At 47.1% G+C, this 18,426-nt stretch overlaps 1 protein-coding gene across 1 annotated transcript in view; it reads right to left on the bottom strand.

The window, feature by feature from the left end:
• PLCG2 (phospholipase C gamma 2) overlaps positions 1–18,426 on the bottom strand; it is a 190,312-nt gene that overhangs the window by 10,592 nt on the left and 161,294 nt on the right. Inside the window, exons 26-31 of the mRNA XM_050773193.1 lie at positions 14,498–14,600; positions 12,566–12,775; positions 10,734–10,879; positions 9,737–9,851; positions 8,615–8,782; positions 2,411–2,499 (exon numbers count right to left, since the gene is read on the bottom strand). Of these exons, the coding sequence (XP_050629150.1) occupies positions 2,411–2,499; positions 8,615–8,782; positions 9,737–9,851; positions 10,734–10,879; positions 12,566–12,775; positions 14,498–14,600 (831 nt within the window). The remainder of the gene's footprint in view (positions 1–2,410; positions 2,500–8,614; positions 8,783–9,736; positions 9,852–10,733; positions 10,880–12,565; positions 12,776–14,497; positions 14,601–18,426) is intronic.

Genomic DNA, 18,426 nt, shown 5'->3' with positions numbered 1-18,426 from the left:
GCTGTCTTGAGGCTGTTTACCAGAGTTTTTCCCTGGCTTCCAGAGGATATGGTAATAAATAATAGGTATGACCGTGGGCATTAAGGAGAAAGCCCAGGTCTACCGAATGCAATTCAGCTCGGCTTCCAAGAGCGACTTCTCATCCCAGTGTGGACAGAAATGCCAAGCTGCACCTGTGAGTGGCACAAAACCAGGTGACAGATGTGGAATTAAATGAAATCTCAAGAGCTAGCAGCTGAACTAAAGAAAACTTTCAGAAAGAAGATTTGCGAGCATTGACTTTCCATTTAGAACCCCATACAACGCCCCCTACTCCCTACAGTGGCAGCCCCAGCATTAAGCTTCCCTCATCAAGGAAGTCAAATCTGCATCAACACAATTTTCTTTTAAATATACTAATTTTCTCTGCTGCTGGTGATACCTAATCACTTAAATTATTTATGATGCTTCCGGTTGTTTACAGCAGCCTTGCAGAGCAGCAGGCCTAGGCAAATGCTGCCCTACCATCATCTAAAACCATTTCTATCACTTGACTTTTCTGTGAAGTGTCTGCAGAGGGGTTTTATGTATAGAGAGAGCAGCACCGGTTCGCTTTCCCCGGGCAACAGATGCGCAAATCCCAGATCCTTTGGTGAGCTGGGAAGGGATAAGCTTAACTAAGCAAAGGGTCTTCGTGCTCACTAGTTTAAGGCTTCTGCTAAAGCCCAGGTTTTACAGTTTTACCATTCAGCTAAATTAATTGATCCCACTAATTCTATATCTGAGTACTGATCCTCAGGAAAGAATTCTGGCATAAAGGAGGAAAAGGGTACTCACCTAAAGCTGTGCATGATCGCCTTGTTTGTAAATGGATTCCATCTAAATGCTCGGCTTGGGGTGTGATTAATTTATGGTCATTCTACTTGATGGAAGACTCACACAGTCATTTAAATGCTGGTGAAGTTTATTTTAGGCCATTGAAAAGTGAGACTGTCTCAGGCTCTTTGGTCCCTAACAGCTGTGCTTTTTAAGTCCCTCTCAGCAGTTTTTCCTGCTCTTTCTTCCCTTATTTTTTTTTTCCTTAGAGACAGGGTCTCACTCTGTCACCCGGGCTGGAGTGCAGTGGCACAGTCTCAGCTCAGTGCAACCTCCGCCACCCAGGCTTGAGCTATCCTCCCGTCTCAGCCTCCCAAAGTGCTGGGATTACAGACGTGAGCCACTGTGCCTGGGTCTTCCCTTACTGCATCTTCTTTCATCTCAGTGCTCCTAAAAATGCCCTGGGAGTGGAAAACTACCAAAGTTGCAAAAGCTGCACATAGGGAAATGGCTATGCAGAAAAGCCTAATATTCCCTCCTCTGAGTCAAGTTCATGAATTTTTATTGCATGGACTGTTATGGCTGTTCAAAGGTCTGAATATCCCTGTTTAGTTTTTACAGCCAAATTACAGACCCTGATTTCTCTATCTGGAAAACAACCAAAATGAGAAAACAAGATGGGTATTGGGGGGCACTAACCAAGCCCACATCAACCCACTGGGATTTAGAACTACAGTTTTTTAGGTCAGCCAAAGAGAATCTGACCACAGAACTCACTCAGCCCATGTCAAGCTTTAGCCCATGTCGAGCTTTGCGGTTCTGCAGTAGGGGGAATGAAAAGATCCTGGGAGATGGTACTGCCTACGGGTCAGGCACTGCAAAAACATAGGCCTGATAGGTGGGTCTGAGCCTATGAGAGAGGCCATCATCGAGTCTCTGGAGCCCCAGAATCACAGTAAGTAAATACCCAGTCATCTACCCAAACCCAAGCCCTGACTCCACACAGCAGGGAGCTCCACTCTTAACCCTTCATCCTGAGCAAACTTGCCACATTTTTAAATACAGCTAAAGACCAAGCCTATCCAAACTGATTAATCAAAGGAGAGACTCAGTATCTTCAAGGCCTGGGAAAATCAAAAGAACCAGGAAGGAAGTCTCCTTCAGTCTTCTCTAGAGAGAAGTTGGGGTTCATGCATTTTTGTCCCCAGGACAGGCCAAGACAGGCCCTCACTGGAGGCTATCAGACTTTTTGACAGGATTCCTAAAGACCCACTGGCACCAAAAAAGCATCCAGAAAGGATGAGTCTATCTAGGAAGGCATCATCTGGCCCAGCTCTTGCTGAAATGAAACTATGAGGAACTTACAAGTACCGGCACCCTTTCCTTCACTGCCTACGCAGAATCACACAGCATTCTCCAAGAAAGGAGGATGCTGGGAGGGAAAACCCAGGAAACTCTGGGGAATTAGCAAAAAGGAATTCTTGTATGATGTCTCATGCTTGGGCTAGATAATTCTCAATGGGCTTAAGTCCATCAGCCAATGGTATTCATAGGCCATTTTATCCCCACCAGCAGGCATGGCTCAGGGAACCCTCACTGGCGTATCTCCACTCACCAGGACTGGCCGCATCTCACAGAAAACCAGGAGGGAAGCCAGCTCTATGTCCTCGCTGTACCCGTTCTTCAGAGGAACAGACCTGAATCCTGAAGCAGAACAAGGAGGAAGATGCAAAGGCAGGTAATTAATGTCAGACCTTAGATTTTTTTGGAGGATACCCAGGGATCACAGGCCTAGTTCAAAGAGAAGAGAAGTCAGTGCCCCCTGCTGGGGGCTGACTTTGTGGAAGCCGGAGGTCCTATCCTGATGGTTAGGGACACAGGCCAACAGCCATGACTGACTGGTCCATACAGGGAAGCAAGGTTAAAAATATCTACCATCTAGAAATAAAAATGATTCACTCAGAAGAAATTAAAACCCACAGAACATTCCACATTGAGTGTAGTGATTGCAGCTGTGGTTCAATTCCTTAAATACTCCTGAGACTAAAAGAGTAGTGAATCCTCATCCATTTCCTCCACTTAGAGCCTTACAAAGCACAGGACCAGGGAGTGTGTTTTATCTTTAAAGATTTCCAATGGGAGGAAATCTTTCTGTCCCTTAGTAGTTCATAGCAGTATTGATCTTCCTCCTCCAAAAGCCATTCCCTGTTTACAAGTAGGACCTGTGTTTGACAGTCATTTAAATGTTTCTTTTTATTTAGGGCTGAAGGGTGGGGGCGAGTTGGAGCTGAATCTTCCCCACCCCCATTCAGTAATGTTTAAGGCAACACATCTCAAAGGTTGGTTGCTGGCTTCTTTTAATTTACTATAAATGAACACAGGGCTAAAACAGAACTGTCACTCCCACCCAATCCTCCTCTCTGTCCTAAAAGCAACCATTGTTAACAGTATCTTTCCCAAGACTGCCTATGCATATGTTTGAGTTGCTTTTAAATCACAAATGATAGTGCCTTACCAGTTAGCATTGTATCTTAGAGATCGTTTCTGTGGTCCTAGTTTGTCTTGAAAGCATTTATATCATATCTACTGATTCTCCAAGACAAGCAATGCCCAAAATAGGACCCTCCCACTGTTTCCTCTGTGCCTTCCACCATTCAGATTTTGGGCTTATTTCTCTCGGAACATTTTATACCCTCAGTTGATTTATCACCTTCAAACAATATCCATTGAATCTCACTTTCCACTGCTTATGAAGAGGAAAGTCGCATACTTACACAAACCTGTACCTTTTCTCCTTTTCTTTCCCCAGCTTCTCCTTTTACACCCCTAAGATGTATGATTTCTATATGGACATGGTGTATAATATTTGCATTCCATTTTGTAACCATAATTCTCCCACAAAGGGAGGCTTATGTTTTTCTGGCATTTTAATATAAAATTCTTAAACATACAGCAACACTAAGAAAATATTACAAAGAACACTTGTATACCCACCACCTAGATTGTATGAAACTTTCACTGTACGGTTGTCCCTTGATATCTATGGGGGACTCATTCAGGACTTCCCCAGATACCAAAATCCTTGGATGCTCAAGTCCCTGATATGAAATGACAGAGTTGGCCAAGTATGGTGGCTCATGCCTATAATCCTGGCGACTGGGGAGGGCAAGGCAGGAGGATCACTTGAAACCAGGAGTTCAAGACTAGCCTAGGCAACATAGCAAGACCCCATCTCTACAAAAAATAAAATAAAAAATTTAGCTGGGCACAGTGATGCACACCTGTAGTCCCAGCTACTAGGGAGACTAAGGCAGGAGGATTGCTTGAACCCAGGAGTCTGAAGCTGCCATGAGCTATGATCACACCACTGAATTTCAGCCTCAGTGACAGAGGAAGACCCTATCTCTAAATAATTAAATGATGTATTATTTGCATATAACCTATGCACATCCTCCCATATACTTTAAATTATCTCTAGATTACTTGAATACCCAAGACAATACAAATACTGTGTAATTGTTATACTGTATTAAGGAATAAGAAAAAAGTCTGTATATGTTCAATACATAACGTTTTCAAAAATATTTTCAATCCAAGCTTGGTTGGTTGAGTCCACAGATCCAGAGGGCTGACTGTGCTTGTTTTGTCATGGATTTATCCGCCCATCAATCCATCTAATTTATGTATACAATTCAAAGTATGACAAAGACATCACTATACTTTCCCCAGCATGCATCTCACCACCCAGGGCTCAGTATTGGTTTACAGTGTTCGTCTTTTTATACATAAGGAAATGTACAAATTTATTTTTAATGGCTCGATGCTCATCATCTTACTGAACTCTGTGGATGCCTTCGTTGGCTAAATGTGTCCTCTTTTGTTCTCTTCAAAATGAGCCCACGGGACACAGAATTCCTGAGCTGTGCATGTTTGAGAGCATCCATCCTTTGATTTTATAGTTGAATGCCAGTTTGAGTGGGTATAAAACATTCAGGTTTTATACCCACTCTTTTCCTGGTAGGGTTTTGGGGACACTGCTCTCATTGAATATACTGCTGTGAAGTCTTCTGACCTATTTTTGCCCTACGGCTACAATGTGATCTTTGTTGCTAGTTCGTTTTTTGCCTTGATAAAGCCTCACAGAATTCTTGCAGTCTAGCCCAGTGATAGGCCAACATTAATGCAAATATGAATCACCTGTGAATCTTGTTAAACTGCAGACTCTGACTTGGGAAGTCTGGGGTGAAGCCTGAGATTCTGCACCTCTAATGAGCTTATCTGTGGACAGTGGGGAAGAATTAAGTCTATGTTACGGTTTGGCTCTGTGTCCCCACCCAAATCTCATGTTGAATTGTGATCCCCAGTGTTGGAGCTGGGGCCTGGTGGGAGGTGACTGGATCATGGGGGTGGACTTCCCACTTGCTGATCTCATGATAGTGAGTTCTCACGAGATGGGGTTGTTTAAAAGTGTGTAGTACCTCCCCCTTCACTCGCTCTCTTTTCCTCCTGCTGACGATGTAAATATGTGCTGGTTTCTTCTCGTAGCAGGATTGCAAATTTCCTGAGGCCTCCCCAGAAACAAAAGCCTGTACAGCCTGCAGAACTGTGAGTCAATCAAACCTCTTTTCTTCATAAATTACCCAGTCTCAAGTATGTCTTTATAGCCGTGTGAGAACGGACTAATACAGTCTAGCTGCTGATTGACTGTTAGAATGAACTGGAATGACTGCTCTATGGTGTTCCGGGAGGCTATCAGGTAGCCTGTGCACTCCAGTAGCATGGTTCCAGGCCAGACAGTACTATCTGACACTAGGCGTGTGCCTCTTAAATCGGAGACATGAGCTCTGCCCCCATGACCAGCTATCTCCAGCTCTGCGTACCTTCTCTCACTGCCCAAGTCCCATTTTTATGCACTGGGCAGCCCTCCTTGTATACTAGAGTCTGCTCAAAGGTGTTTCCCAATCTCACCCAAAACAGAATTATTTTTCTTCTTGTTTCTAGTCATTTCACAGGGGAAAGGGAAATATAGACACCTTTTAAAGTAAGATCAATGCTTCGGGCTTTGAGGGCCCAGTGAGAGGGCAGCCTGCAGAGGAGCACGGGGAACAGAGAACACGGGGAACAGAGAACACGGGGTTTGAAATTAGACATTCCTGGGTTTGAATCTCAGCTCTGGTCCTACAGGTGTGTGACCTTGAGCAAGTTAAGTCATAGTTTCTAGGCCTCGAAGTGCTCAGAATTTTAAAACCAAAGATAAAACCCCTTTCACAGGATTACTGTGAGGATTAAGAGAGAAAGAGTTTAAGGTACCGAACACAATAAAGGCTGCTTCTTTCCTTCCTGCGCTCCAGCTGGTTTAAAAGCTTAAGTGCATCTCTAATGACAATGGGCGAAGTTTATTTTTTGAGTTTGGAAGCCCCTCAATGCCTTCTGTTCACTCTATTTCATTCCTCCCATGAATATGGATGTGCCAGGCACTGCTAGGAGCTAGAAAGGAGCGAGGAAAGGTCCCTGCTGAGAGTATCTCACAGTCGGGGGAGGACGAGGTCACATTTTTAATCTCCCTTGAGGTTTTGACCTTTGTTTTTTCTAAATCTCCAAGCTAAGTCATTGTATTCTGCAGATGAATTGACACACTTTGATGCCCAGTAAGGTAAGGAGGTTTTATCATCAACTCTGACATCTCTGCAAGGCACTGGGAGGGGTTATGAAGCTCATGGCCTTCATCCTTCAACAGGATGTCAGGGTAACCAGGGGGTTTCAGCACAGCTGCCCCTCTCTGCTGGATGAGTCCAGTAGAGGAACTGGCAGGCAGTTACCGTAAAAAGAAGTCTGTTACAGCATCAAGGCTAGGAAGGTAAAGATGTACCAAAAGCTACACTTCCTGCACCAGAAGAATTGGTTTCATTCCTAAGCCTTATTAGACTAATCTAAAAGAAGCAAATTAAGGAATCACAGTCTCAGTGTGCTGGGTTTAAAGTAGTTCATAGGCCACGCACAGTGGCTCACGCCGTAATCTCATCACTTTTTTTCTGACCAACATGGCAAAACTCCACCTCTACTAAAACTACAAAAATTAGCCAGATGTGGTAGTGTGCACCTGGAGTCCCAGCTACTCAGGAGGCTGAGGCAGAGGTTACAGTGAGCCGAGATCACGCACTGCACTGCACTCCAGCCTGAGCGACAGAGCAAGACTCTATCTTAAAAAAAAAAAAAAAAAAAAAAAAAGATAGTTTACAGTGTGGGTGAGTTAACCCAGAAGGGTTGCCAAATATCAGGCCTCTTACAGATGAATATTCATTATTATTGCTAGAGTAGCAATGTTCATGAAAATGAACATTTCTAGAGTGCTAAAAAAAAAAAAAAAAATCAAAGTTTAAACATTTTCCCAAAGTCTTAACTTGCTAAGGAATTCATTTCCTCAATGGTAAGATAGGCAGCCTTGACATAATTTGGTTTTCTCAAAGTGCCATCCAAGGACCATCTGGGGAGCTGCCTAAAGATGCACGCTCCTTGGCCCCATCCTGGGCAGACTCAGCACCCTGTGGTGGGTCCAGGAACCTGCATTTTCTTTTGAGTCTTGCTCTGTCACCTAGGCTGGAGTGCAGTGGTGCAACCTCAGCCTCCCAAGTAGCTGGGATTACACGTGTGAGCCACCGTGCCCGGCCAGCACCTGGATTTTCTAGCATGCCTGCTGCTCAGAAAGTGGGCTCCTGCCCAGTAGCAGAAATGGTCAGGTTTATGATATTATACTAAGAAAGGTGGAGGTTGAGGGAATGTCTGAAAACAAAAAGGATCCAATTCAGCTCTTCGTTGAGCCCTAGGTTTCCAAACAACATCAAAAGACTATATTTTTATATAAGTAACTAAAAATGACAGTCATCTTTCTCTTGAAAAATGATCCTCAGAAAACAAGGGAACAGTGACCTCTTGAGGAATCCGGAAGGATCTATGATCTCATGCACCATGCATCAGAAATACTAAAGGAAGAGGAAGAAGGAAATTCAACAGCCAGCAAGGGCCTGTTTGACAAACATTATACCTAAAATCCAGTGGGAAAGGAAATACATAGAAGCTAAGGAGAGCCGGTTTTTTTGTTTTTGTAAACGACTGGCTCTGGAAGCAGCAGAGTCCCAAATCCCCTCACCTGCAGGTGTCCGTCTCAGCTGTGCAGGAGGGGCTCAGGCATCTGGGATTCAACAGTGTTCTTAAGCGCTGGTCCTATGACCCAGCTTGGCTTGGTTGCAGAAAAATACGAAATGACCCTCCTCATACCATGAACGGGTTTTCTGTTTTCTTCAGCAGGGAAGAAAACCAACAATTCAAAGAAGTAAATTAACCCGCCCAATTTTATACCAAGGGAAGGTGAATTCTGAAGGATCTGGGGGAGTTGGACTCTTGGGATTGTAACTCCCCGCCAAGATGCCAAAGGTCTCTCCCTTGCCACCCTCTCACACTGCCAGCCAGAGAGCAGGAGGGAGATCAACCCAGACTTAGCCCTGGCTAGGGAGAAGCAAACCGTGTATAATATTTCAAAATGAAATCAAACTGCAGTGCCAGGTCGACGATCCACTAACAATCCAATTTTGCATGTAGACATCCCACTTCGAGGGGCATAGCCTCCCCTGTCACCCGCTTCCCCCCACCTGTGTGCTACACGACAGGCTGTACGTGCACCAGCTCTCCAAGCCACCCAATCGGTTTTACAGTGATTCCATCCAAACCAGGAAAAATGATTTTTCATTCTTTCTGAAGCCAGCAGCCAAACCAAAGTACAATGCCAGCCCAAACTGAACATCTTAATTAAAATGCCTCTTACCTGATTTGATTGCTTTAATGGGGTAAGTGGCATGAGCAAGAAAGTTGGGATCACTGAACATATCTTCTTCGTAAACCACAAAGCGCAGAAATGCCAGGTTTGGGTCATAAATTTCAAATGTCACCTTCTCCTGTGTTGGAGCCCAGATAGGGCTGAGGCCATTATCATCTGGAAGGAGATCAAAGCTCATTAGAGGCCGCATTGGAGCTGCCCCCTTCTGGTAAGACAATCTCTGCATCCTTCAGCTATGAATCCCCTTAGCAACCATGTAAATAAATATGCATCTATGCCAAGATCTAAGAAAATCTGAGTAATTTTCTTCACTCCCTCACCCCACCTTGAGCAATCCTGGAAGCTGCTGTTGCAGGCTGGTCCCTTGGTGAGCAAAGCAGGAGACCACCTCCCATCTCCCCTCCCCAGGATGGGGGAGAAGGGAAGAGGGGAGGTGTTTGCAGAGCAGGAAGGTGGAATTTGGAAAAGATGAAAGAGGAGAAGAGAGCCTGTGAGCCACATCCACCAGCAGGGGATTCTACAGCTGGCAGGTGAGAGCCCAGCCTCACAGAGCAAGCAAGGAGCAATCCTGCAACTCTCCATAAATGTCAGTTTACTCAGTCAGCATCTGAGTTGTTCATTGGGCTACTTTTTACGAGGAGCAAGGATCCTGTGCCTTAGAAGGCCCACCATTCACGGTTCCCTCCTGGTTTTCCTGGAAGAGCAAGCATTCCTCCTGCCCTCTAGGGGCTAAGCTCCCCCAGGTTAGGCTGATCCTCTGGGTCAGGTCAGCCATGTAGGTTCACCCCCTCTCTCCATGTCTCTGCCTCTTGGCCTTTGACTCAGTAGATCAATCCGATTGGGCTGTTGCACAAAGAGGACCAACCGAGTGTCAGGGCCTCACCTAGGATTCCAGACTTGAGTTACAGGCAGGCAAACAGCACTGGGGAAGGTCTAAGGATTTAATAAAGTGGCCCTTTGTATCCCCTCCTCAAGCTGAGCCACGTGGGCAAGAGGGAGGAAAGAAAACCTTGGACAACTGAAGTGCATTGCAAAATACCCCAGGAAGAGCACTCCCACAAAGGAGTCACTGGCCGGACGTTTCAAAGCAGAGGGGCCAAGGCGACTTACTCACAACCGTCGTCTTGAACTTGTTGTTGTCATAGTCGGCTCCACAGATCTCCACCTCTACAAAGGGACAGGCAATACTTCGTCCAAGTTTGGGGAGATGGCGAGCACCGAGAACCTGGGACACCAAAGGGAAGCATTGGAACCCTCCTGGGGTCCTGAACAGACAGCTAGCATGGATTGCGACTGGGTTCTAGAGTGACACTGGATGAGTTCAATGCCAGCCCTAATTTTCCCAAATTCATTGGAGAAGCCAGAGCAACCTTCTGCGGTGGATGAAGGTGGACTGTGGTATATCCCACAGTTCCTCAGCATCAGCCTGAGTCTCAGTCCCATACGCCACCTGACTCAACAGGTAAAACTCACCTGAGCTCATGAATGCACATCCATGCCCAAGCAGGTGCCTCTGATCAAGGCAGAGCTTAATCACTGGATCTCCCTGCCCCCAGGAAAGGCTGAGGGACAACGTGGCACTCTTTTTGTAACTGCAGTTTACTTAAAGGCCTCTGTTTACATATGCTTCTTCCCCCCACTGCCCTTAATTTCATGAGAAATGCAATTCATTTCTCTACTTTTCAAAAATTCTTACAAAGTAACAACACTTTCTCTGAAAGTCAGATGAATTTTAACAAGCCCTGGAACTGGACAAAGTAAGGGAAAAAATGTCTCCATTAAGACCAAATGCCTGTTTCCCATGTTTTCTTTCTTTCCAGCCAGAGGCTGACCTCACCGGGACCCCAGAAAGACAGGGTCGTACCTCACCCCCACAGACAACAAGGGGACGTGGGTTTGAGGTTTCCCCTCCCTTTCCTCTTCTCCCAGACGACCGTGGAGTGTACTGCAAGAAAAGATCCTCAAACACTGCCTGAATGTGGATAGTTTAGTTTAAACAAGACAACAAGCATTCCTAGCCATGGGTTCCCCGCTCTCAAGGCAACGTCGGCGCAGCCCCCAGGGAGGGCAGCGGGCTCCCCTGGCAGGGAGGGAGGGCTGGCTTTACCTTGACCGTCAGCGTCATCAGGATCTTCCTCTGGGACTCGGGTGGCATTGGGTCATATTTCTCTGCCCTCATGCTCTCAGGCTGCAGAACGTAGCCCGTGCGCCCATTGAGAGAAAACAACGCGTGATTCATCTGCATGAACTTATCTGGGAAGGAAAGTGAAGGCCTGCTGTAAGTCAGGCATGAGCGTGCTGGCCTCCTAGGCCACAAGTTCCTAGGTGCGGAATGAATGACACCTTTTCCCAAAATTAATGTGAGGCAGCTGTTCAAATAAGTATCTCACTCGAAGAAAATATAGGGTTTTCTAGACAACAAAATCCCATACTGGGGAACATCTTTCCAAGTATGTCACAAACTCCCGAATCATAAAAGAAAAGATTCAGGCCGGGCGTGGTGGCTCACGCCTGTAATCCCAGCACTTTGGAAGGCCGAGGTGGGCGGATCACAAGGTCAGGAGATCGAGACCATGGTGAAACCCCGTCTCTACTAAAAATAGAAAAAATTAGCCGGGCGCAGGGGCGGGCGCCTGTAGTCCCAGCTACTCGGGAGGCTGAGGCAGGAGAATGGCGTGAACCCGGGAGGCGGAGCTTGCAGTGAGCCGAGATCGCGCCACTGCACTCCAGCCTGGGCGACAGAGCGAGACTCCGTCTCAAAAAAAAAAAAAAAAAGAAAAGATTCAAACTTGCTAAAAGTATCTATGTAGAAACAAATTGCATAGGCTATTTTAATTCAAATGACAAATATATGAATATAAATTTTTAACCTCTTAGTTCTGATACATCTATGCTATAAATACCTACTGCATAGATACATCAGGTAAGAAGCACAAATAGTTTGCAGAAAAGAAAATGTCATTGCTCCTTAAATAAGAGAAAAACTGGTTAATGTCACTTACAAGAAGCAGCTCTAATGGACTACAGTATATCAGTTTTCACCTCTCAGTTGTGCAAATGGCAAAAAGTTCAACAAAACTCAGTGAAGTTATACAAAAAGAGTGTACTCCAACCTCCACCTATTTGCATCTCCGCCCACAATCTCTCTGGAGGGCAGTTTGGCAGCGTGGCTTAGCTCAGGCACACCTGCAGGCGCATCTTCAGTGGTTTTCTTCAGGGCAAAGTTGATCAAAATGCAAGTGCTGCTTAACCCTCCCTGCGCTTCTGAGAATTCTGTCCCACAGACACATTCCTACGTCTGCGGAATGGCGCTCACGTCAGGGTACAGAAGGCAGTGCTGTTTGTGACGCAAGTAATGGGGAATACCTACACGTGCCTACACGGGGACTTGTTAAATAAATGATTGTTCCATTCAATGGAATCCAAGGTGGCTACAAAAAGAATGTAAAGGAGGCTACTGATGAACAGATCCCCCGAAAGAGGTTTTAAATAACAACAACAAAAGCACAAAGCCCCATGATTTATGCGACCACTTTATGTCCAGAAGCTTCTGTATGTTGGTTATGCCACCATATGAACGTCTCTGGAAGAAAGTCTGAGCAGAATGCCCTCCCAGAGCAACAGGCCAGGAGAAGAGGGCTCCAAAGATGCTTGAATTACGTGAGCTAATGCATTTTCTTTTTCTCTTAAGCCAGACTAACTCAGCCTCTGTTACTTGCAATCATGAAGCCTGCCTGAGCCAGGCACCCTTCAGTCCTCTCATCCCTCCATTCAGCTGCTGGACCTCATACTAACCAGCACTCTGCTGAACTGTGCAGTCCCTCAGACAAACCACTCACTCCTAGACACCACATGGCATCTCTGACCCAAGCTGACTTGGCCTGGAGTGATTGCCACCACCACCTTGCAGGGACTGGACTACCTTTAGTCTGCCTTTACCTGCTGTCTGGAAATTGAGTGCCACCATCTGAGAACCGCACAGCCAGAGGCGGAAGGGGTCGTAGTTTGAAGAGTCAACTCTTTGTCCCTTTGGGTAGATGCGGGTCAGGCCCTTTTGATTGTACCTCAGGAGGTCGACGGGCTTCTGTCTGGTGATGCTGTCAGCCTTCGTCTCCACAAAGGAGCGGATTTCTCGGAAGTCAGGATTTTCTGCACACAGAGAGAAAGGTCATCACTACTTCTGTGTCTCATCTCTGCATTTTCTTAATGTTTGGTGCAATGACTGGATGCTCAGATTATAAAAGGAAACCAGGAATCTCCCTCTTTGACATTCAGGGGGTTCTGATGATATTGTGCCAATTGGTGTCACTATGGACTTTTGCCCTCTGGGGGGTTCCAGGTATTAAAAAGGGACCTAGTTTTCCCACCGCCTTTTAGTCTAGAATTATTGTAATTTACTTTTTTTTAACTACCAACATTCTTGAACAAGAAAACACAAAAGCAGTAGTTATAGAAGAGGGAATATGGGGATGGTTTTAGGTAAGAGAAAATCTTGGGAGAGGAAGATCCAGAGAGATCACAGACACAAGATGAACAAACTGAGAATCACCTGCCACTGCCCACAGGTAGAGCTGTGATGTGGGTGCCTGTGCGGGACAGAGGACAGGGAAGGGGACAGGCCTCATCTTGGCTCCCGCCATCCAGCTGTGGTGGGATAGCCAGGCAGTTAACACGCTGAGCCTGCTGAGTCCTGAGCTTTGACATCTGTCCCTGAACAGAGGTTCCTAGGGACTGGCCTCCCAGTAAGTTAACTCAGGGGTCTAGTATTGTCTGGCTGGTCTTCTGTTCTAAGATGAAACATAAGGAAGCACCCCAAAGAAAAAAATATGTACAGCATCATCAAAAACTTGCTACCTGGAGAACATGGTAGAAGGCCCCCTTTTTTTTTTTTAAAACTGTATCTGTGGTGGGCTGAGTAATGGCCCCTGAAGATGTCCAGGCCTTAATCTCTGAAGCCTGTGCATGTGTCGCTTTATATGGCAGAATAGACTTTGCAGGTGTGATTAAGGAGCTTGAAAATGGGAGGCTTATCCTGGAATATCCAGGTAGACCTAATGCACCACAAGGGTCCTTGTAACAGGGAAGCAGAAGAGGAGAAGCCCATGTGACCACAAGCCAAGGAATGCCAGCAGCCCCCAGAAACTGGAAGAAGGAATTGCTTTCCCCTCTGGAGGGAACACAGCCCTGCTGACACCCTGATGTTGACCCCGATACCGATTTCAGACTCTGGCCTCCAGAAATGTGCAAGAATAAGTGTTGTTTTCAGCCACCAAGTTTGTGGTAATGGCAATAAGAACTAATCTACCCACTAAGTGGGTGATATGGTTTGGCTGTGTCCCCACCCAAATCTCACCTTGAATTGTAGCTCCCATAATTCCCACGTGTTATGGGAGGGACCTGGTAGGAGGTAATTGAATCACGGGGGCTTCCCCTATACTGTTCATGTGGTAGTAAGTCTCATGAGATGTGATGGTTTTCTACGGGGTCTCCCCTTTGGTTGGTTCTCATTCTCTCTCATCTGCTGCCAGGTAAGATGTGCCTTTCACCTTCTGCCGTAATGGTGAGGCCTCTCCAGCCACGTGGAACTGTGAGTCCATTAAACCTCTTTTTCCTTATAAATTACTCAGTCCCAGGTATGTCTTTATCGGCAGCATGAAAATGGACTAATACAGTGGGTTTTCCTACTGAGACACCAAAAGAGCTTCTTCCACCGGCTCCCTCACCTGGAGGACAAACCCAAGCTGAGGCCATCTACTGGGAGCAGTTAAGAACAGGAGCATGCACCCACTCTGCCCTCTCTGAAAACGTCAAACTCGAAACGAAGGAAGTTTTCACTGCAGTTATAGGGCAGATTCTTAGGAAAGATGTTACCTAAGTTGTCCTTGGTTTTGCTGGTCGGTTTGCAGTAGACAACCAGGTCAGAGAGCTCGATGGCGATGGACTGGTTCTTCTCCCAGTACTTCATGTTGTTCTCCTGTTTGGAGTTCACCGTCTTTAGTGCCCGCCCCTGAGAAATCCCATCTTCCCAGGTCGCCCTGTGTTTTTTCTCCTGCATCCCCACTTTGCTTTCTCGCATGCTCGGATCTTTCATGTGGTTGAATGTTTTCCTTTCCTGAAGACAACCCCGCCCCTCTCATTTCTTCCTCTGTCAAAATTCTTGACAAAGCTATTTCCATGAGGATTTGGTGTCCAGCTCAGTCCTGGCCATAGCCCTCAAATATAGCTGAGGTCAGGATGGCAGGGGAAGGGGGCTCTTCTCTGTCACCACCCCTGTCCTTAACTCTGCCTCCTGTCCCCGCCCCTAAAGCCACACTGTTAGAGTGTCTCAAATTCTAGTTCTTCAAATCCTCGTGGGCTCTGTGGACCCCAGCATCTTTGTCATAACTCTTTATCCCCTGCACCCTCAAAACCTGCACACCTGCTCCCCAACTCTGCCCATCAGGGCTCTGTCCAAGGGGACCACTACCCAGTGGCCAGAATATGTGCCGTGGACTCGGGAGGTGCCTCCCTTCAGAGGACCTACCGCCAAATCTAACTCCTTGCATGTAAGGATGAGCTTCTCACTTCACCCTAAAGCAGGCAACCCTGTTGGGCCTCCCCAAATTCTACCAGACTTTTATTGGCCAAGGGGGAACCTTGAGAGAATATTTAAATAACGGTCACTATTTGGGGGGTGCTTAGCTCTAGGCGTCACAGGCTAAGCACTGGATGGATACTACCTAAGTCAATCCACACCCTAACAGGGAGAATTATCTCCGTTTAACGGAAGTTGAGTAGCTTATCTCAGCCTTCACAGCGAGCCAGTGTCGAGACCAGATGCTGCCAAAGCCCTGTTAACACGGGGTGGGCTCCTGCCCCACCCACCACATGTTCCAGCTCTGCTTTGTCCCTCACACCCTGTCAGCTGCCAGGTTCTGGAGACAATCTCACTAAAATGCCTCCTGCATCCAGACCCAGAGTTCCTATCCCGGCTCCCACTGAACCACAGCAATGCCCTCCTGACTCCTCGTCCTGCTGCCCATATACCCCCGCCCCACTGGTCCATCAAATCCCTCCTTCTAGACCCAGCCCAAATCATTCCTTCTCTGGGAAGCTGATGTGGTTAGGCTTTGTGTCCCCATTCAAATCTCTCGTCTTGAATTGTAATCCTCAGGTGTTGAGGGAAAGACCTGGTGGGAGGTGACTGGATCATGGGCTCGGTTTCCCCCATGATGTTCTCATGATAACAGCGAGTTCACCGAGATCTCATGGTTTTATAAGGCAGTTTTCCCTGCTCTTGCTTACCTAGTCTAGGGTAATATCTTTACAGCAGTGTGAAAACAAACTAATCCGTGTATTAGCTCCAGCCAGGACTGGGAAAGGATATTGCCCTCCTGGAACCTTCCAAATCACTCAGTGCCTCAGCTGGTGTGCTCTGCTTCTCACCGTCCCTTGCCTGACTGTCCTACATTAATGCCATTCGGTGCCAATGCGCAGACCTTACTTCCCCACTGAGATATGCCCCTTGATGGCAGGGCTGTGCACAGAGCAAGTGTTCAGGTGATGGTGGTCACTAGGTGAGAGAGGCAACATGACCCAGTTGTTAAGACAGTGGGAACTGGAATGTGAGTTTGAAACCTGGCCCAGCTGTTCTCAGACTGTGCCGGCTGGGCAAGGCATACAGTCTCCTCGTGCCTCAGTTTTCTCAGCTGTAAAATGAGGCTGATATGAATCCTTACCTCACAGGGCTATTGCAAAAATTAAACAAAGAGGCCTTAGCACTCTATGGGCACATGGTAGCTACTCATACTGCCCCAGGAGACACCTCCCCTAGGCAAAGAACCAGAAAGTCATGTTTTGTAAACAAGCAGGTAAAGGCACCCAATTTCTTCTGTAAGAACGCCTTCACGCATGAGTGCTGACAATTCCCAGGGCCAAAGTGGACCTTGGCAGTGACCAGCAAACGAGCCTTTTACGTGAGTTCCTGCTGTGACCACATCATCAGGACAGCTTCGAGTGTGACTCTAAGCCCCTGATGCTGGCTCTAGCTTGTCCACATACCCCCAGCTTCTGTCAGCCCTTTCCATCCTTCCTGAATGTCCTTGGGGACACAGCAAGCTCTAGGGGTCAGGCTGGAAGGGCTGTGGTGGGGGGAAGTGCATGAACTAACAGGTAAAGAAGGTGTCAGCCAAGCAATCAATACTAAAGTGCTGTCACAGAAACCAAAGCCATGTTTCTTTTCCAAACCTCAGGCGTTTTCTCCTGGTCCTTGAATCAACTTGACTTTATACTCTTAGTGCACAGTTTTCACCACGGGGTTGTCGGCAGACAGGAAACCCCAGAAATAACACAGCTCACTCCAGTGACAACAGAATTGCTTAAAATGAGGGAGTGGGCCTGCCTGTCGAATTCTGGAATGTTGGCCTCACACAAAACACAGCGCTATGACAAGGTATGGGGCTTCACTTTTTCTTTTTCCTCCCAACCTCAGCAGAAGACAATATCAGTTCAATAAGAAACGCCAGCTGCTGCTTCAAAATTGCATGACAAGGCCGGGCACAGTGGCTCGTAATCGCAGCATTTTGGGAGGCTGAGGCGGGCAGATCACTTCAGGTCAGGAGTTCAAGACCAGCCTGCCCAACATGGTGAAACCCCATCTCTACTAAAAAATACAAAAATCGGCTGGGAATTGTGGCAGGCATCTGTAATCCTAGCTAGTTGGTTGGCTGAGGCAGGAGAATCACTTGAACCCAAGAGGTGGAGGCTGCAGTGAACCGAGACCCCACTGCTGCACTCCAGCCTGGGCAACAGAGTGAAACTCTGTCTCAAAAAAACAAAAAACAAAAAAACTGCATGACAATTACTCTCTGGGCCTGCAGCTGTCATCTCAGAACGGGAAATCACAATACAGTTGGTGAGGCTCTGGAAACCCACTAACTAGAAGGATTTTGTGACTGCCCTCCGCCATCAATGAGGTGGCCACAGACTGTGTAACAATGAGGGCACTTAGGGACAGGCAGAGGTCCTGGCAGCGAGCAGAGAGTTTATCCGCCGCTGGTTGCCCGAGAGTGGAATGGGGCCTTCTTCCTTTGCCCCCCAACACCAGCTCCCCAAAAGGGCTAGCTGTGCTCAGTGCGGGAACTCCGTCAACTCTGCTGTCCCGTTTTTTTTTTTTTTTACCCCTCAGATGTAATAATAGGACTTTAAAAATCATTCTCATGAAATCTCAGCAAATATGAAAACCAGTTAGGAAGGAATGTAGACCAAAGGCCGCCAACAGCAGCCTTGAACAGCTCAGCTTCATTTCAGAAACCCTCATGCACAGGAGAGGAGGTGCGAGGCAGGGGAGACAGAGCCTTCTAGGGAAGAAACACTTTTCCCCATTAAGCAAAGCAGAGAGAGCCGGAATACGCCATTTGGAGATTTTTCAAATAAACCTCAGGGTTGTGGCGCCCCCCTGTGCCTCAGAGCTGTACTGCAGCATCAGAGGCACTCGAGGGCCTAGAAGAGATGGCTTCACTGGGAAAGCCAGACGGACAGCACAGCTGGCCACAAGCTCATGGTTCCTCCCCCATGGCTGGTGGTGTGAAAAGCCATGGGAAGAATTAGGAGCCCTAGGGAAGGCCCCCAGGAGATCCTAGGTCAGAGAAAGACGATGTCCCACCAGTGAGGGTACCCATGGACCGGCCCCCTCTGCAAAGTCTCCTAAAGAGGACACAAGGATCCTGTCGTGACCAGGGACTGGCCAAGATGTGAGGCCCTCCCAGGGGGAAAAAAAATGACCTGGCCACTGGTAGATGACTAAGTATCTTGGAGGAGAG

This window comes from Macaca thibetana, chromosome 20 (genome assembly GCF_024542745.1).
Source record: "Macaca thibetana thibetana isolate TM-01 chromosome 20, ASM2454274v1, whole genome shotgun sequence".
Lineage (NCBI taxonomy): Eukaryota > Metazoa > Chordata > Mammalia > Primates > Cercopithecidae > Macaca > Macaca thibetana.
The sequence above is the reverse complement of the archived record's forward strand: the minus strand, read 5'-3'. Positions and strand labels throughout refer to the sequence as shown.